We start from the raw sequence: 21,165 nt of genomic DNA, 5'->3' as shown, positions 1-21,165 counted from the left end.
TATTTATGTATTTCTAATAAATTGATAACCTGTCAAAATACCTATTTTTCAGTGATATTCATATTATTCAAGATAGTCTTGCTGAGGTTTAAAAGAAATTGAGACTGGAAATATTTTCAGAAGAACCACTCTAGATGTATGAGTTCTTGTTTGCTGTTCTTAGAGGTCAAATAATGAATATAACCAATATACATGAACAGTTTCTTTTAACGTGTAGGGAAGAAAATTTATCTGATGTCTTGTTAAGACCACAGATTATAGAGGCTTTTTAAAAAAATTTCTTCAGCTTATCTTTCAACAACTTCTGAGCTTCAAGAAAGTTCAAAGCATTTATTCACTGAAAATAATTTTTGCTTTTTCTTTTTTGGAGGGGGGCATACCCGATGATGCTTAGGGGTTACTCCTGGATATGCCCTCAGAAGTCTGGTGTGGGGGACTATATGGGATGCAGGGTGATTGAGCTGTGGTCCATCCTACGTTAGTATGTGAAAGTCAAATGCCCTATTCCATGTGCCAGCGCTCTGGCTCCTCAATTAAAAATTTAAGATAAAAAATTTACTGATGTTTCTATCCACTTCTGTACCACTTTTTATTATTTTTTTATTTATTTTAAGAATAAAACAAAATCAGTATGATTATTTTTCAAAAAATTTTTTCCTAGCAAAAATTTCTTGGCTTCTTTTCAGTTTTTATTGCACTCCAGAGGTAATTGATGGTTTTAAGGGATATTCTTTGTAAAACCTGAATGCTGGGGATTCTTTTTTTTTTTTTTTTAATTGAGACCATTGAGAGTTACAAGTCTTTCTCAGTTTCATTTCAGACATTTGGTAACAGTGAATTAGGACCTTGTCCACCAGTAGTGTTTACTTCTCTCTACCATAGTTCCCCAAATACATTCCATACTCCACCCTTATACCCAGGACTACCAGTGTATAAGGTTCATTTTGTGTTTAGATTGTTATAGCTTGGGTCTCATCATTCTATTGTTATTGACTTTGAGTTGGGTATTTAGATCTGACCATTTTTTTTCCCCACTCAATGCTCCTGAGATTGCTTGGCCCCTGGGGTATCATATTACATTTAAACTAAAGAAAGAGAAGAGGGATAAGGAGATAGAAGAAAGTTACTGACCCAAAGAACTACCACTCCCTTTCCAGCATGGTTCATCTTAAGATGGTGGTTAACTGAATCCTTTCAGAAAGGGAATTTCAAAGTTATGTTGTTTCTACGTATTTTAGAGTAAAATCTAATTTGATAGTGAAATTCTACCATCAGAGAGGCAAATTGACCATGGTGATGCTTATGCAACTCAGTAAATTTACTAAACATCATTGTATACTAAAAAAGTATGAATGTTTGTACTATGAAATTTATGACTTGAAGTTGTTAGAAAGTTTATCTCACGGAGGAACCTGCAGTCCATGGGAGGTATTAAAACTATCAGAAAATCTTTTTGGGATCATTAGTTAGAATAAAGGTCCTTTTTATAGAACTTCTACTTTGTGCAACTTCAAACAGATAGGAGATGCTGTGTGGAATTTGGATGTATTAATGAAGGTGGAAATTTGGATTTATGTGAATTAAAAAAATAATTGTAACTACAATTCATAAAGCTACACAATGAAAAATTTAAAATGTCTGCTAGCACTTCCTAAATTGACCATTTTCTAAAAAAAGTTATGGGTACTTTTTGCCCCAAACCATCAAAAATTAGACAGCCTGCTCTGTATTGCTCTGAAATCACAGGGGGACTTTCATTCGAAGAAACTGTTCTTGTTTCACAGCTTTTATTTGGGGGCTGGGAGGAGGTGTGTTTGGGCCACACCCAATGGTGCTCAAAGTTTTCTCCTGGTTCTATTCTCCAAGATTACTCAGGTGTACTTTGGGGAACCATATGAGGCAGAATTAGAGCCTAGGCACGCCCTATTTGCTATACTATTATTCAAGTCCCTTGATGAATGTAATGTACTTTTTTCATGATTATAAAATTATAAGTAATCATTATATATGGTGAAATAGAAAAAATAAAATCCATTAGAATATAAAGATGAACATTTTAAACACTCTCAGCTACTACTCATTAACAATGCATTACTTTGATACCACTTTTTGATAGTCACTTTTATTTTTGGAAAGACCTATGTGTGTGTGAAGGTGAGAAAGAATGCTCATCTATATTATTTCAATCTAGTGTATTACTTAATTTACTTTATATATGATCTATATTATATAATACATATTACTGTTTTTAAAAAATAGTCTTTTTAAAAGCCTTTCTAAGAAAATCTCTTTATTTTTTTAAGTGGAAAGTGTGGAGGGGCTCTCCTTTAGTGTTTACCAATCTCTGTGCTCTCCTGACAATATTTGACCTGGTTATATGCACCTGATCCTAAGATGTAGTGTAGAACTCAGGCCTTGCAGTAAAGTCTAAGTTGCATTACATGGGACCACCAGAAATACCCAGTATATTTAGAGGTGTCCATATGCATAATTTTGAGCTATCCTGCCTGTTCCAAATGTTCCCAGTGGTGTAGAAGTTGGGCGACTAGGTCCAGGCTTCTTCCTGACCTCCTAGCTCTGAACTCAGTGATAAGCTCTGTACTCAGCTCTGTTCTGAACCCTTGGTGGTATTTTGAACCATCTGTGTTTCTGGAGATCAAGCCAGGGTTGGTTGTGTGCCAGGAAAGAGCCTTGATTCCTGTACAAATTTATAGGCCCTAAAATAGTCCTTTATAAACCTGTCCCATATCATTAACCATCAGTATACGAGAATATTGTTGTTAATTTAAGGTTTCAAGCTTAACTTTATTTTAATTTTTATTCTGGAATCTTATGAATTACAGTCACTTGAGCATTTTGTAAGAGATTTTTCTCTTTTTGAAGGTGCTGGTCTGAGGTAGGTGACCAACATATAGGACAGAATCTTTCCATTGGTGCACGTTGTGACTATAAAGCCATCATCCAACATGAGATCCTGCATGCTTTGGGATTTTACCATGAACAATCAAGATCTGACAGGGATGACTATGTGAACATCTGGTGGGATGAAATTCTTCCAGGTTAGTATGAATCATGAAGGTTGGATGGGACTTACTATTACCTTGATCACTTGCTAAGAAAAATTCTAGTCTGATCTATTTTTTTTTTTTTTATTTCTACTCAATGTTTATACAACTGTTTGGTCTTGGTACCCTTCATTATCTCCTCCTCAATTTATGAGGCAGAACAAGATGGTTCAAGTTATTTGGTTCTAATACAGAAAATCTTAAATAATTTTACTTATAGGGATTTCAAAAAACTGGCCCAAAACATTTCTAATAGAACTTGCTCATTTAAAGTAAAGATTAATGTTTTTATATATAGCAAAGAAAAATGGGGCATTAGGTTGGTGTCTCTCCCAGTATTCATTTTCTGTTATTTCTGTGATTATAGAATTCTGACAAGGAGTAGAGGAAACTATGGATTTAATGTACTAGAAGGATTTAAGCTACAGGCCAAGTAATTACTTTCTTTTGACTCCAAGACCAAGGAAGTAATAGAGAGTATTATGAAAGTATCTGAGAGATGACTTAACAGTCAAACTTTAAGTTCTGTCTCTTATGGCAATTCTGTTATAACTGGACCTGTGTAGAGGAGAAAAGAACAGAGCAGGATCAAAGGTCAAAGAACTGCTTTCTCCCTTGTGAGACTCAAGCACTATTAGATTTTGTATTTGCCTTGAGCCCTATAGTTTTAACTTTCTGGTCATATACAGAAATGAAATTCACATGTGAAGTATTATAGAACACAATGTTGAGGGCTTTTTAAAATAATTTTAGGCCAGGTGGGGTCCCCACTTTTAAAGAAACTAACACATTCTCCTGGGGAGCTAGAAGGCTTGCCAAATCCTGACTTGAATACAAGTTACTCATTATGTTTATTCGTCTCTTATCTATATTTTTATCTGGTATTATTTTATATAACTAAATCACCTGTATTAACTAGAGAACTATTCTCAAAGAAGATATCAATCAATAAAAGCATAAAACAGAGCAACTTACAAAGATTATTACTCAGGGCAATGTATGACTTTTATTGCATCTCCTAGGTTGATGACAATCTTATTGCATCTATCTACTGGCAATATAGTTTCCTCTCTAAATAAATATCCCTTCCTAAAATTAAAATTGTGTTTTTTCAGAATTTGCTTCTCCTGAACAGGGAAAACTCAACTTTTGGCATTTCTCAAGAGTCTGCAACCCACAGCTCATGAATTGCCATCAACCTGATTTTGTAAATAATGTATTATGAACACATAGGCAGTCCTATCTGTATCTATAAATGTTTTCATGCTACAACGAAAAAGTTTTGTTTGTTTGTTTTTGTTTGGGGGCCACACCTAGTGGCTCTCCTGGCTCCTGCGCTTTACGCTCAGAAATCACTCCTGGCAGGCTCAGGGACTATATGGGATGATGGGGATTGAACATGGTCCAGGGTTGACTATGTGCAAGGCAAATGCCCTACCTCTGTGCTATCACTCTGGCCCCAATAAAAGAGATGAGTAGTTGCAAGAAGGACTGTATATCTTGCAGTTTTTTTTATATGACCTTATATCCCAGAGCTTTATAAAAGATTTCTTTTTTACAAATCACTCTCTTAAGTCTATTACATTTGAGCTTTGAGTTCTCTGAATGCAAGACTATGACATGATTGTCATGGATCACCCATCCACCTATATACACCTAGCATAGTAGCAATAATTACAATGTATATTTTTAAAAATTATTCAAAACATTTATTTGGAAAAGCCTTCTGATTAAAAGTCTTGATAACTGAAAACTAAGATAAGTGATCTCACCAGATGATATTATTGAAATTTAAAGGAATGCATTTTCAGTGAGTTGTAAGTGCCTAAAGGACCAAAGTGATAGTACAGTGTGTAGGGTGTTTGCCTTGTACATGGCTGACCTATGTTCAATCTCTGGTATCCCATATAGTGCCCTGAGCCCTATCAGGAATAATTGATGAGTGCAGAGTTAGGAATAATCCCTGAATATCCATGGGTGTGGCCCCCAAATAGAAAACAGACAAACCAAAAAAGCCTGTAAGTTACATCAAGAATAACCAGAATTATTATTAATTTTTGAAAGTGTTTTAAAGTTTTTAAGGGCAATTTCTAGTCATCTCTCTATGCTAAGGATAGTCATGATTACATTGTTGAAATGGAGAATAGAATTAATAGATTCTCAATCGAAAGTTGTTTTGTTTTTTTTTGGTTTTTGGGCCACACCCGGCTATGCTCAGGGGTTACTCCTGGCTATCTGCTCAGAAATCGCTCCTGGCAGGCGCAGGGGACCATATAGGACGCCGGATTAGAACCAATCACCTTAGGTTCTGGATCGCTGCTTGCAAGGCAAACACCGCTGTGTTATCTCTCTGGCCCCCTCAATTGAAAAATTTTTATAAGTAAAATTTAGGGGAAAACAATCGCCAGGAAATTGCAAACTCAAGTATTAATAATTGTATCACTTTGACATTCCTTTTTTCACATAAATGACATTCTATGACAAATGCCCTGGAAGAAGTAAAATTTCCTCTTATTATTTGGGTCATTTATTTTTCAGTTCTATTCTTCCTTTGAAAATACTTTGATGTCTATTCATTAAGTCTCCATAAAATCTTTGTGTATTGAGAAGATGAAGCATTAATATTTTTATTTTATGGTTAAAATACTGCTTTGCATAAATGAGTTGCTTGCCTTTCCCAGAAGCCCTTGAAGATAAACTCCAGCACCCTCTTGATCTTTAAGATTGCTCTTTATTCCTAAGTGTACCTGCATCATCCTTGAATAATGATGCTCTTCTTTCTCCTTAATAGCAACAGCAAGCACTAGCACAGAACATAAGAAATTTAACTGAGAGAGTTATGAGTATTCTCATATAATTTCCCCCATCCATTCCTAAAAATAGAACTAAATAAACTATCTGTGAACTTCCCATTACTGTAACTGAAACAGTAACTTCCTGGAAGGGGGAATGGTAGGAAATTTAAAAACTTTTTAATTTTATTTTAGCATTTCTCATTGTAGTTTATTTCATTTGAAGTCATCTCTAAAATGGTTTTCTTTGTATCCTCGATAAGAAAACTAATCTGATTCATATTTTGTTTTTATATCCTTGAAGAAATTTTGGAGCAGATCAAAGCAAACCTTGATTTATAGGCAACCCTTTTTTTAATTTAATAATATATTTAAGCAACATGATTACAAATATGTTTGTAGTTGGTTTCAGTTATTGAAAAGAACACCTAGGGGCCGGCGAGGTGGTGCTAGAGGTAAGTGCTAGCCAAGGAAGGACCTTGGTTCGATCCTCCGATCCCCCGGCATCCCATATGGTCCTCCCAAGCCAGGGGCAATTTCTGAGCGCTTAGCCAGGAGTAACCCCTGAGCATCAAATGGGTGTGGCCCGAAAAACCAAAAAAAAAAAAAAAAAAAAAAAGAAAAGAAAAGAAAAGAAAAGAAAAGAACAGCCTCCTTCACCCATGTAACTTTGACATTTAGCTTACCTTTTCCTCTAGCTCTAAGATTTCTATGTTGTAGCTCTCTGGAAGAGTTAGTCAGGTACAGCTCTTTAGAGCTGAGAATCTTGACAATTATTGAGATATACCAATGATCATTTTTTTCAGAATTCAAAGCTCATTTTCCTACAAGTTATAATATGTGCTTTCACTTTGTATTTTATCTTCTCTTTCTGTAAACCTTTTGCATTTACATAGATATAGAATGGAAACACATATGGAATGAAACTTTGATGTAACAATAAATCTAATCATTGAAAATATGTAAATACGGATAAATTCAATATAACTTGCACTATCTTTATTGTGATAATTTGTTACTTTTATATAATGTATTTATATCATATTATACTTAACCAATAATATTTACTTTACATACGTTTTACTAATTAAAATTTTAAATATATCCTACTGATAGTGAAGTATAATTTTACTTTCATATAGACATTTGTACATTTGTGTAATTATATTTGGACTATGGGGTTTTGTTTGAGTATCTTTCAAATAAAGTAGGATAGAGAAAATGGTAAGAATGAATAGCAACTGTGGATTTTCTTCTGACAGGTTACCAGCACAACTTTAATACCTATGATGACAACATGATCACAGACCTCAATACACCCTATGACTATGAGTCTTTGATGCACTATGCACCTTTCTCATTTAACAAGAATGAAAGTGCCCCTACTATCACAGCCAAGATCCCTGAGTTTGATGCCATCATAGGGCAGCGCCTGGATTTCAGTCCCATTGACTTGGAGCGCCTAAATCGAATGTATAATTGCAGTGAGTACCCTGGGTTTGAGCAGTAAGCAAAAGAGTCTCCTGTTCTCTAAGTTTTCCCATTTATTTTTTGTATTCTTTTCTGTTTTTTGCTAAGGCAAATTGAAAAACTAGGTATCATTGATTTAGCTATCTCTAGGAACCAATTATAACACTTACCTCACTGAATGTCTATGAAAATAGATTATGTGGTTGTGTTTTGTAAAGTCCACATATAGGACCAATGTATAACTGTAACTGTCAAACTTCCTTAGTTTCTTTATTTTCTTTTTTTAATTAATTTTTTCTTTTTAATTATGAGAACAAAGATGCAAAGAAAGAGGACAAGGTAAAGTTACAGTGGAAGGACAATCACCCATAAACAGAATTATCAGTAGTCCCATTGCTGATAACTTTGAACTTTCATCCAAAGAACACTAAGAAAAATAAAACAGAACCCATTACAATTACTTTGTCCCTCAAGTCCCCAGATTGTAGTACATAATATTTCTCAGCAGCACACAAAGCAATCTAAAGACATAAAACTTATGTAACTCATTAAACATTGAAGGCAAAGTACTTTTTACATTTCCATGCACATGCATATTAGTTTAAGTTAACCTCAAAAGTTTAACTGGGTTGTTGTTCTTAAGGATTAGAGTCAAAGGAGCACAGTAAAAACGGTGTTAGAGTGGTAATTATTGTTCGCCAAAATATGAGAGACATGGAAAGGAAAAGCCTTGGCATAATAAATACAAGGAGACCCTAACCCTTAAGTTTCCTCGCATAAGACAAACTCTAGGCTCCAGGCAAACTAGTTTGTCCAATCCAGGTCATTGTCTGTAGTGCCAATATACTTTTATTTTTCACACAGTCTCTGTTGTTGGTATCATGTTTCTGTATTAAAGATCCTGGAATCTGCATATCCTATATTGCAGTCAGGATGGTGCAGAGCGTCCTCTCATTTCATCTCACAATTAAAGGGCAATGCAGAGAACCCTGTCCTGTAAGCAGGTCGTTGTTGTTGTCAAGTTTTCTTAGTATTAAGGGAAGTCTCTTTTGAGCAGGTCGATGTCAGAGCTGTGGTAAGGTCTTCCCTGGTAGAGGATTGCTTCCAGGTATTGTTATAAAAAACCTTGGATGTTTCTTAGATAGTTTCCCTGGTTCAGGGGTAAATGGAGGATGCCCATTCTTCTGAGGCCTGTGCCAGGTCATTATATCAATGTTCAGGGTGTAAGGTCCCATTGCACTACGAGATTTGTGTGTTCCAATCTCTATTAGATAAGAACTTATTTGTATGTATGGTATTTTCCCATTTTAATGTGCCTATGCAAACAAGGAACAATGCCACGTGGCGTTATCGGCGCATATGGGGGCCATAAGAACAAGTCCAACAACCTCCTGACATGGTTCAATCATAAGCATTAAACTGAGGGACTCTTCCACCAAAATTCCTTATTGAACAGCTCACAAAGAGAAGACAATATAAAAAGTGGGTAGAATTGTCACGGTAAAAGAATATTTAGAAAGAGTTATAGCTGTTAAAGAAAATACACATAAATATTCAAAAGACATAGGTGTCCATTTTATGTCTTTTGAAACAGTTAGGGGTTGTTAAATCCAATGCACGACTTTGATGTGTGATTAGAACTGTGTAGCGCTGAAGTTAAAAAGGGTAAATGTGGGGTACTGATGGTTGGGAGTGATAGAGTTAAGGAGTAATAATGAGCTTTGTAGGGGTGTGCGAAAGGGCAGAATCTGTTGGGGCAAGAGGTAGGTCTTGGTGCCTAACAAATTAAAGAACTGAGGGTAAAGAAGGTTAATTAAGGGAAAGATAATGAATCCGGATTGGGAGATGAGGGAGTAGAAGGGGCTCTTGTGTGGAGGAGGGGAAATATATTAGAGGGGCTATATACACTGCATAGATGAATTGTTTATGGATTAGGCTTGGCAGTCAGAGAGGACCACTGTATAGGAAGTCACGTCTACATATACACTGATTTTAGAGACCTATTTGAATATTATCCTTCAAATCTAAGGAATTCCATTTTTTTCTAGAAACAGTCGAGAATTAAGAATATTTTTGGGTGTTGTTAAAAAGTATGTCGTGCAGGCGCATTTAAGCCTGCTCGCTTTTGAAAATGAATACTAGGAAGAAAAGAACTCCTGAATGGGGTCCAGTATGCATAGGGCCCTAAAGACCAGTCTGGCATGGGGGGATCTCAGGCCCCTAAACTAAGTGGTCAGCCCAGGGGGCCTACGGCTAGCTGCCCTGCCCAGAGCCCCCAACATACCAGCTGAAGAGAAACATAAGAACTGGCATGTGGAATCTTCTGGGTGCAGCCCCTGCCTCTCCCTTAGTTTCTTTTTAAAGAGTGACTTGTTATATAAAGTTCGAAAGATGATGAATTAAAAAAATTTTTTAACCTGAAAAACTCATTACCAAAGTCTGTTGTTCCTTGAGCTCTGGAATAAGATGTTTTCTTAGCTAATCCCACTAGTCTTTGAAGACACATTTTTATATTTTATTTAACATATGGTTACAGAAAACCTATTAAGCACAACGTTCAGTATCATAGGAAACTTATTTTTGAATTATGGAAGTTTTTGTCATTTACATGGTAATTTATGATAATGTCTCTTTTTAGCCACTTGACTGTGAGGTAGAAAGGGATATATTTATATTGGAAAATTCTATTATTTAGAGGCTAGTAGTTGGAAGAAAATAACAAGAAAACTAAATGTTTCATTTTATTTATTTTGGTTTTTGATTTTGGGTCACATCCATAGTGCTCTTGACTCTTTGTTCAAGGATCACTGCTTTCAAGGCTCAGGGAACCATAAGGGGAGCTGGGAATTGAAACTGGGTCAGCCATATGCAAAGCCACTGCTCTATCCACTCTATGGTTCCACAAAAATTAATTTTTATTGATTCCAGCTGTGCATCTCCTAAAATAACAGATCTTGAATCTGACAAATACTCATCAAATTTCACACTGTTCACAATTATAATTACCATTGGATTAAGATAGGTAGGAAAGGAAAGGAGCAATTCTAACTTAACTCTTGGAGAGCACCAGGAGGGAGAACTTTAAAATTCACCCTCAGCAGAGCAGGAGTATATCAGGCTCAATGGAGATGATGTGTAAAAATCCACAAGTTTAATGAGATTAAACAATAATACAGAAGGTTCAACCAAACCAACCAACTCAGAAGTCTTCAGAGAATGACATTAGTGACATAACTGTGAGGATGTTTAATCAAAGGAAACAAAATACATACCATAAGATTAATAGCAGATCTATCAAATGAGACTCTATAAACCAGAAGAGACTGAAGGGTTGTAGAACAAAAACTCCAAAAACTCAATGGCATGGACTCATCACCAAGAACAGCTAAATCGTTTTTGGCTACGGAATGATACAGAGTTTTAGAGATAGACAACAGCTTGAGATATTCACAGTCTTGGAACCAGAGTTACATAAGAGTTAAAGGCGTTCCTTTAATAGGCAAGACGAATTTCTCTCAGCACTTGTGTTATGTATAGAATTAACTCAAGACATTTACAATTGCCCTGTATAAGAATGGTTTGTTTATTCCTACCTGACTAAGAGATCTTACATATTTGCAATAATGCATTAATATGTATTTATAGTGAAGGCTCTGCTATCTTATCAGGTGGTATTTTACAATATTTAACTTATTAATACATACACTTAATAGAATTTGTAATATAATATTTTCTTTTTTTTTTGAATTTTACTACTGATATTTTTTTAATATATATAATTTTTATTTTGATCATAGTGTCTTACATATTGTTGGCAATAACATTTTAGGTACATATTTACATGAAATCAGGGGGGATTCCCATCACCAATTTGTCCTCCCTACACCTCCGTTTTTGTCCTACCTCCCATTTCCTCTTCCCTCACCCCCAGGGTGGCTAGAATATGTGGTCCCCTCTGTATCCAACCCACTACTTAGTAGTCTTGCCCCTGTTTGGTCTTGATGCCTCCCTTATCTCCCCCTCTAACTGTAGGCAGGACTAGCTAATTCAAGTTGCATGATTTTGCCTGAAAAAGAGAAGATAAATAAACTGGGGTAAGAGTCTAATACTCCAAAAATGGATGGAATCCTTCTAGAGGCTCTCATCATCGATTTGGGAGATGAAGGAGAGAAAGAAGTTGAAACACTTCACCAGTACCAAAAAAAAGAGTCTATTATCCAGTGGGGACTCCAGCTATATCGATAAGCACCACAAAAAAAAAAAAAAAAAAAAAAAAAAACAGACGAAAAACAAAGCAAAACAAAACAAAACAAACAACCAAAAACCAAACAAACAAACCAAAAACACGCCATGGTCTTGAAATAAGAAGCATGGCATAGCACATAACTAAAGAAGAGAAAAGAAGAGAAAAAAAAATAAGTATAATTGGGGACCACGATTTCAGTAGTCACACCCAAACAGAGAAATCGACCAAAATAGATAGGTATATAAAAATAATAATAACAATAATAAATGAAGGGAAAAATATATGTATATATGAAATAACCAAGGTTTTGTGGTTTTTGTATTTTTGTTTTTTCCCCTCCTGCCCTGGCACAGTAAATATTGGGGTCATTCGGAAAGGAATTCACTTGGCCTAAGAAATATGGGGTTTCTCCGTCCTTGGAGTATATTGTCATGGGATCAGCTCTAGACTTTGCTCAGGATCATTTATTCTCCCGGTGGTGTTTTTCTTTTTTTTTGGTGTGTGGAAGACTTCTGCTCTGTCCAGGGTGATACAATCAGAGCTCTGCGTGTAGAGGTCTCTGTATCTGCACAGATCCTGAGGTGGGACTTATGATGAAGTCAGTCTTTGTGGTTCTAGAGGTTCTGTTGCCTCAGTGTCGTTTTAATCCATCTTCTGTGGTTGGTGATCTTGGTCTTTGCACTGAACCTAGGATGGCACCTAGGATAGTGTCTTTCTTTGTGCTTCCAGAAGCCCCATTCTGTTGTAGTTGTCTCTGTCAGACCTTTGGGACTAGGGATTATGATTATTGTGCAAGTCATAGTGCAAACCCTGAACTAGGGCTTTTATATTGGGCCCAAGGTGTATACTGTCTGGTCGTGGTTCTAGTAGCCAGTCATCTGTAAGTCACGATCTTGGCTTTTGGACCTACCAAATGGTGCCGCGTCTTCTGGTTTTGTCTTGTCGTTAGCTGGTAAGGTATGCTAATCTGCTCTCAGGTCAAGTTGTTCGCATTTTCCTCATTGTCAGGATATCATGTTAGAGCTGGCCCTTGTTGTTGACCCCGCAGTATTAAGGCTGGCTCAGATGGAGTTTGTTTCCTGTAGCTGTTGTGAAGAGCTGTGCCGATTTTATGTCTGGGATCCAGATTTCAAGGCTGGATGAATGGTATCTAATCACCTGAGGTCTAAGCTGATTCCATATGACATATTTTCAAGGTAGGAGATTTCCCTGTATTGTAAACAACTATGAGTTCCTATCTCTAGTAGATAAGAGCTCTTTTTGTTTTATATATATATATATATATATATATGTAAGATTTCCCCTTTATTTAGTGTGTCTTTGCAGGGGGAAGTGGTGCTTCATTATATTGTCGGTGTAGCTGGGGGTGGACAGAGGGGATAACAGACACAGGTCACATACCCAAAAATGATAAAAATAAAAATAAAAATTAAAAAAAAAGGAGAGAAGAAATAAATAAAAATGTATGTGCTCGCAAATGTATATGTAGGACCAACATTTAAAAAAAATAAATAAATAAATTTAAGAAGAGAAGAAAAATGAGTTCGCGAAGGTTTTAAAGGGCCAAAGTGGTGCAAAAGACTACCTTACATTTGGGGGGAGAGCAGGTAACGAGGTGGTGTATTACAGGTCCTATGCCTATGTTGGAAGTACAGTTTTTCCCATTGTCTTTTGGGTTTTTATTGTAATGTGTGGGTTCTCAGGCATCTTCCTATCCCCACCCCCTGACCTTCTACAGGTTGGTAAAAATTTGCGGCAGGGAGGTCTTGGAAGAGTTCTTGCATTGGGGATACTTTTGGACCTAGGTCCGGATTCAAGTAACAGTCCACATTAGGGGGAGTTGGTAGGGAGGGCCTTGCAGCATGAGTCAGCAGGGGAGTTGGCTGTCTTTTCTTGTCCGGGACGAGGTGTGGGTTTGACTGGGTGTCCCTTCTCTTGGGTGCTGGGTACTGGTTTGTTGGGGTAGGAGGTCGATCTTGTTGCCTAATAGATTAAGGACTGAGGGTGAAGTGTTTTAATATAGAGGGAGGTCTGGATGGGATTGAGGGGTGGAGGGATAGTTGGATTTCCAGAGGGGGGAAAGGGTAAGGTGTATGGAAGGGGTAGGGAGGGAGAAAAGAGAAAAATACATTAGAAAGAAAGGGAGAAGAGAAAAGATAGAAAGTAAAGAAAAGAATAGAAGAGAAAAAAATCAAAAAGCAAGTGGTGAGAAGAGAGGAGAGAATAACAAGGGAATGCTAGTTTGCTTGAATGTGTTCAGTGAATAGAGCATGTAGTTTGAGTCTGTTCGTCGCTGTTACTGCTTCGGTGGTTTGACTGGTCACGTGCTTGAAACCCTAAAAGAAGGTAAACCTAGAGATAAAGTGTATGTTAAAGAGATTTCTCAAAAAAAAAAAAAAAAAAAAGAGTTTTCTCGGGGCCATTTCGTAGTGCAAACTAGGTATGGTATCTCGTGTGGTGTCCCGAGCTGCCATCTTAGCTTGTCCGCCCTTTGTATCCAAGAACGCCTGTGGACAGAGAAGCTGAGAGGTTATTTTACATATAGTAAGATAGAGGCATTAATACGTAGTTTTTTGGGATGTTTCCATTGGAGTCAGTGGTTTGCCTTGGTATTCTTTACCTGTGTTCCTGTATACGATCTCTACAGGATTATTATGAGCCATTGTTGTAAAAGGTTGATTACGTACCTGTTCTCTCTATGCTGCTGTTCTGGTGTTGCTGTTTTCTTTGTGGTATAATGTGTAGTCGAAAGTTTGTGTTGTTAGTTTTTCATGTGTTTTGGGCACTGTTCCCATGTATATGTTGACTATTACAGTGTTTGGAGTTTCTATCCTGTTAGACCCTGTTATTTGATTGTTAAGTATTAGTTGTGATTAAGATGTATGTTCTATGTGCTTCAGAATAGTGCTACCATTCTGTGTTTATCTTTTGTCTTCTGACTTACTTCGTTTAACATAACATGATCTAGGTCCATCCACGTTGCTGCAAAATCTGTGATTGTATCGTTTCTGACTGCCATGTAATATTCCATTGTGTATAGATACCACATCTTAATGATCCATTCATCTGTTGTTGGACATCGCGGTTGGTTCCAAGATTTGGCTATTATACTGAGTGCTGCGATAAATAGTGGGGTGCACACGTATTTTGGAATGAATGTTCTTCCACCTTGGGGGTATATACCTAGAAGTGCAATTGCTGGGTCAAAAGGGAGCTCAATTCTGAGTTCTTTGAGCACTCTCCAGACTGTTCTCCATAGATGTTGGACTAGGGGGCATTCCCACCAGCAGTGGATGAGAGTTCCCTTCATACCGCATCCCCGCCAACAAAGATTGTTCTCAGTATTTTTGATGTGAGCCATCCTCACTGGTGTAAGGTGGTATCTCATTGTTGTCTTGATTTGGATCTCTCTGATGATGAGTGAAGGTGAGCATGTTTTCATGTGTTTGTTAGCCATCCTTCTGTCTTCCTCAGAGAAGTGTCTATTCATTTCTTCTCCCCATTTTTTTATGGCTTTATTTGGTTTTGATGGGCTCAGTTTTCTGAGTGCTTTGTAAGTTCTAGATATCAGCCCTTTATCTGATATGTCTAGTGAATTTTTTCCCATTCTGTTAACTGTCTTCTTGCATAAAGTAAGGTTTCTTTCGCCATGCAGAAGCTTTTTAGTTTGATGTAGTCCCATTTGTTTATGTTTGCTGCTAAGGTTCTTGCCATTGGTGTTCCATTCTCGAAGACCTTTTTGATATATAGGTCTTCAAGTGTTCTCCCTATTTTATTCTCGATAAATTTTATAGATTCGGGTCTGATTTCAAGGTCTTTGATCCATTTTGAGTTGACTTTTGTATAAGGAGTGAGGTATGGGTTGATTTTCACTTTCGTACATGTGGTTTTCCAGTTGTGCCAACACCATTTGTTGAATAGGCTTTCTTTGTTCCATTTCAGATTCTTGCCTCTTTTATCAAATATTAGTTGGCTGTATATCTGGGGGTTTATGTCTGGGAAATCTGTTCGAACCCACTGGTCTGAGGTCCTGTCTCTGTTCCAGTACCATGCTGTTTTGATTACTATGGCTTTATAGTATAGTTTCAAATTAGGTAATGAGATACCACTCAGCTTCTTGTTTTTGAGTATGTGTTTGGCTATCCTGGCTCTTTTATGGTTCCAGATGAATTTTGTGATTGAGTGTTCTATTTCTTTAAAGAATTGTGTCTGGATTTGGATAGGAATTGCATTAAATCTATATAGAAGTTTGGGTAGGATAGTCATTTTGACTATGTTAATTCTACCTATCCATGAGCATGGGATGTTCTTCCATTTCTTTAGATCGTCTTCAATTTCTTTCTGAAGCGTTTTGAAGTTTCCCTGGTATAGGTCTTTCACTTCTCTTGTAAGGTTGATTCCTAGATACTTGATATTTTTTGATACTATCTTAAATGGAATTGTATTTTTAATCTCTCTCTCCTCAACTTCATTGTTTGTATATAGAAACGCAACTGTCTTTTGTGTATTAACTTTGTATCCAGCCACTTTGCTGTATTGGCTGATTGTTTCTAGGAGTTTTACTGTGGACTCTTTAGGGTTTTCGATGTATATCATCATATCGTCGGCAAATAGAGATAGCTTGTGTTCCTCTTTCCCTATTTGAATTCCTTTGATTCCCTTCTCTTGTCGGATTGCTATTGCTAGGACTTCTAAGGTTATATTGAATAAGAGTGGAGAGAGTGGACAGCCTTGTCTAGTTCCTGACCTTAGTGGGAATGCTTCTAGTTTCTCACCATTAAGTATAATGTTGGCTGTAGGCTTTTCATATATAGCTGTAACTATCTTGAGGAAAGTTCCTTCTAACCCTATTTTGCTGAGTGTCTTTAACATGAAAGGATGTTGGATTTTGTCAAACGCCTTCTCTGCATCGATTGATATGATCATGTGGTTTTTGTCTTTCATGTTGTTGATGTGATGTATCAGATTGATTGATTTGTGTATGTTGAACCAACCTTGCATTCCTGGTATGAATCCCACTTGGTCGTGATGTATGATCTTTTTGATGAAGTGTTGGATTCGGTTTGCTAAGATTTTGTTAAGTATCTTTGCATCTATGTTCATTAGTGAGATTGGTCTGTAGTTTTCTTTTTTGGTGGTGTCTTTGCCTTCTTTGGGAATGAGTGTGATATTAGCCTCATAAAAGGAGTTGGGGAGGATTCCTGTTTTTTCTATGGTTTGGAAAAGCCTATGGAAAAGTGGTAGTAAGTCTTCTCGAAATGTTTGATAGAATTCACCTGTAAATCCATCTGGGCCTGGGCTTTTGTTCTTAGGGAGTTTTTTAATTACATCTTCAATTTCCTCTGAGGTGATTGGTCTGTTTAGTCTTTCTAGATCCTCCTTTTCCAGTCTTGGCAGAGGGTGTTTGTCGAAGAATCTGTCAATTTCTACTGGGTTCTCTAACCTAGTTGAGTATAGTTGTTCATAATATGATCTCATGATGTGTTGTATTTCTTGGGGTTCTGTTGTAATCTCTCCCCTTTCATTTGTGATCCTACTGATTTGGGTGTTTTCCCTCATTTTTTTGGTGAGTTTTGCCAATGGTTTGTCTATCCTGTTTATTTTTTCGAAAAACCAACTCCTGGTCTCATTGATTTTTTGTATTGTTTTCTTAGTTTCTATGTTGTTTATTTCTGCTCTGGTTTTTATTATTTCTTGCCTTCTGGTTGTGGTTGGATTCCTCTGTTGCTGTTGTTCCAGTTCTTTGAGGTGATCTTTTAAACTGTTGGTTTTGTTATTTTCCTGTTTCTTGACATAGGCCTGTATTGCTATGAGTTTCCCCCTAATTACTGCTTTTGCTGTGTCCCATAAATTTTGACATGTTGTCTCTTCATTGTTATTTGTCTCAAGGAATCTTTTTATTTCTTCCTTGAGTTGTTCTTTGATCCAGCTGTTGTTGAGCAGCATGTTGTTTAATCTCCAGGTATTAGTTTTTCTCCATTGCTTCTTCTTGACATCAATTTTAACCTCTGTTGCATAGTGATCTGAAAGGGCACTTCTTATGATCCTTACCTTTGTGGTCTTATATAGGTTGGCTTTGTATCCTAAGACATGATCTATTCTGGAGAAGGTTCCATGTGGGTTTGAGAAGAATGTGTATTCTGCTTTCTGGGGATGGAGGGCTCTATATAAATCTATTAGCCCTAAATCTTCTAATTTTTCATTTAGAACTCTTATTTCTTTGCTATTTTTCTGTTTGGTGGATCTGTCCAATGGTGATAGTGGAGTATTGAGGTCCCCTACTATTATCACATTTCCCTTCATATGTTTCTCCAGGTTTGCCAGTAGTTGCCTCACATATTTTGCTGACTCTACATTAGGTGCATAGATATTGACCAGGGTTAGTGTTTCTTGATCTAATGTTCCCCTGATCAGTAAGTAGTGACCCTCTTTGTCTCTGATCACTTTCTTGAGGTTGAATACAATTTGGTCTGATATAAGAATGGCTGTCCCTGCTCTTTTTTGTTTTCCATTGGCCTGAATAATTACTTTCCATCCTTTTATTCTAAGCCTGTGCTTATCCTGTAACTGTAGGTGTGTTTCTTGCAGACAGCAGAAGTCCGGTTTATTTTTCCTAACCCAGTTCTCTACTATGTGTCTTTTAATTGGAGAGTTCAGTCCATTCACATTTAGGGAAATTATTGATAGAGAGGACTGTTGTGCCGTTGTATTGTGTGGAGTGGTTGTTGTTACAATCGGGGGTTTGTATTGTGTAATTCATCTCTGAGTAAGTTGTTTAGGATCGGCTTGGTTTGCACAAATAGTTCAAGTTCGTTCATGTTTGAGAATGTTTTTATTCTGCCCTCCCATATGAATGATAGTTTTGCTGGGTATTGGACCCTGGGTTGGAAATTTCTTTCATTCAGTCGTGTAAATATGTCATTCCACTGTCTTCTTGCTTGAATTATTTCAAATGGGAGATCCGGTTTGATTCTTATGTCCTTTCCTTTGTACTTGAGGTTTTTTTTCTCCCTTATTGCTTTCAGGAGTTCCTCTTTCTCTTTGTTTTTTGCCATTTGGATTATTATGTGTCTTGGTGTTGGCTTATTAGGGTCTATTTTATTAGGAACCCTCTTGATTTCCTGGATTTGTCCTGAAGTGTCTTTCCAGAGGCTGGGGAAGTTCTCTGTTATTATCTCCCTGACTACCTGTTCTTCCCCCTTCCCTATTTCCTCCCCTTCTGGTATACCCACAATTCTTAGATTGTTCCTTTTGTCTTTGTTCATTAGATATTGGATTTTTCCTTCCAGTGCTTTGCCTTTTATTTCTTTGTTGGTTTCTTGATCTTTTTTTCATTGTAGTTTTCCTTCGAGTTCTTCTATATGCTTCTCCAACTCTGTGTTTCTGCTCATAAGGCTTGTTACTTTGTCTTTTAAGTCCTTCACTTCTTTTTGTATGGTCTCTCTCATGTTCTTTGACATTTCTTCTTTAATTTGGCTGATTCGTTCTTCCATGGTTTTCTTATATTCGGTAGCTAGGGTTTCTTTCATTACTGTTAGTAATTCCTGCATTTCCTCCTCATTACCGTTTTTAAGTCTTCTTCCCCTGGATCTGTGCGATTTGGTGGACTTGGGAACTTGCTAGGATTTGTCATGGTGTCTCCCGTTATTAGGGATCTCCTTGATTTGTGCATGGTTCTTTGTATTTAATGGTGTGTTTTGGAGTGCTGTGGCTTCTATTTTCAGCCTGCTTGTTCCCCTTCCTGAAGGTGGTTCTAGAGGGGCCTGTTGGGTGAGCTTGTTGAACCTAGCTCTTTCTCCTCCCCTTTGCTGCCTAGGGGTCAGCCTTCCCTGTGGGTCTTGTCCCTTTTCTGCTCCTTAGTTCAGTCAGCGGTGCAGTTCCGCTCCTGGCCACAATGGTTGCTGGCGCTGTTGAGCCTAGTTCTCTATCCCCCCTCCTCTCTCCGAGAGTCAATGGAGCTCTGCCCCCTCCAAGCCTCGGTTGAAAGAGTTCCTTCCAACCAACCCAGAACACTCGTCCTTGGGGAGTCCCTGGTCCACTCCAGGGCCCTAGGGGATGGACTGTTCTAGGTCACCTGAGGGGCCAGACGGCTGGCCCTATCTCCCTTGTCTATTCGGGTTGTTCAAGTTGCCCTCCCAGGTGCCCACCCATAGGAAGGTCTTCCCTCAAGCCACTCTCCTCAGCGCTTGTGGTTCCTGGGGAAGGGGCTTGGCCTGGCAGCCGCGGGGGAACGGGCCTTACAAGGCCGATTCTGTGCCTCCCGGGTTCGCAGGGAAGGCATTTTCTAACATAAAATTAGTATTCTCTTACTTAGCATAAGAAGCACAGTTATACTTTTTTTTTTTTTTTTTTTTTTGGTTTTTCGGACCACACCCGTTTGATGCTCAGGGGTACTTCTGGCTAAGTGCTTAGAACTTGCCCCTGGCTTGGGGGGACCAGATGGGACGCTGGGGATCGAACCATGGTCCTTCCTTGGCTAGCGCTTGCAAGGCAGACAGCTTACCTCTAGCGCCACCTCACCGGCCCTGCACATTTATACTTTTAAAGTCCTATTCAGATATTCCCAAAGTCTTTTTTTGTTTTTTGTTTTTTGTTTTTGGGCCACACCCAGTGATGCTCAGGGGTTACTCCTGGCTATGCGCTCAGAAGTCCCTCCTGACTTGGGGGACCATATGGGATGCCGGGGGATCGAACTACGGTCCGTCCAAGGCTAGCGCAGGCAAGGCAGGCACCTTACCTCTAGTGCCACGCCCGGCCCTCCCAAAGTCTTTCTCAATTTTCTCACTCTTACTAAAGTTTACAATCGTAGGATTTAGTTAATTGATATAAATTTTAAAATGCACTACCTCAGGATTACTCACAATATTAATTTTTAAATTTGTATTGTAAAATATAATTTTTGAAGTTATTTATAAATGTGTTATTTATTTACAATTTTGTAGAATTATAAGAATGAATTAAATATTTTATAATAAATAATAAAGTAGTTATCTATATGTGTATAGGTGTTACAAACTCCAAAATTAAAAAAGAGAGAAGTCTCTTTCATGTATGGGATAAAAATGAAAGACAGTAGGGAATAACAGAGATCAAATTCATCAGTATTGAAGATTTTGTATATAGAACTGAGCTTACATAGGGACATTGGATAGTATGTATGAGGTAGGAGCTTTTGGAACACTCGTGGAAAGAAGGGGCCCTTTGAGGGTGGGAGTGATATTGGAATGATGTATACATAAAAAGTAAATCAGTAATATTGTAAATCCCACTATTATTACCTCAATTTATTATTATCAAATTATTATTATTTATTACCTCAATAAAATGGTTTAAAATAAAAATAAAACAGACTCATGACTGATCCTGCTTTACTGAAACAGTGAGGTCTTAAGAACCTTAACATCTAAGACATTATGTACTTAAAGCAAAATGCCTTACAGTTTTAACAGGGTAACTAATATATCATTTGCAGCCACGACTCACACCCTTTTGGACCACTGTGCTTTTGAGAAGACAAATATCTGTGGGATGATTCAGGGCACCAAAGATGATGCTGACTGGGATCATAAGGATAGCACTCTACCAGGACAAA

General features: G+C 37.5%; 2 protein-coding genes across 2 annotated transcripts in view; both read left to right on the top strand.

The window, feature by feature from the left end:
* SLC22A3 (solute carrier family 22 member 3) overlaps positions 1 to 21,165 on the top strand; it is a 662,601-nt gene that overhangs the window by 399,320 nt on the left and 242,116 nt on the right. The gene's annotated exons all lie outside the window — the stretch shown is intronic.
* Positions 1 to 21,165, top strand: part of MEP1A (meprin A subunit alpha) — a 61,880-nt gene that overhangs the window by 9,515 nt on the left and 31,200 nt on the right. The window contains 3 exon segments of the mRNA XM_049764733.1: positions 2,884 to 3,059; positions 7,120 to 7,341; positions 21,046 to 21,165. The exon segment at positions 21,046 to 21,165 is cut by the window's right edge and continues 30 nt beyond it. Coding sequence (XP_049620690.1) covers positions 2,884 to 3,059; positions 7,120 to 7,341; positions 21,046 to 21,165 — 518 coding nt within the window.

Source organism: Suncus etruscus, chromosome 18, assembly GCF_024139225.1.
Source record: "Suncus etruscus isolate mSunEtr1 chromosome 18, mSunEtr1.pri.cur, whole genome shotgun sequence".
Lineage (NCBI taxonomy): Eukaryota > Metazoa > Chordata > Mammalia > Eulipotyphla > Soricidae > Suncus > Suncus etruscus.
This window is presented reverse-complemented; position numbering and strand designations above follow the sequence as displayed.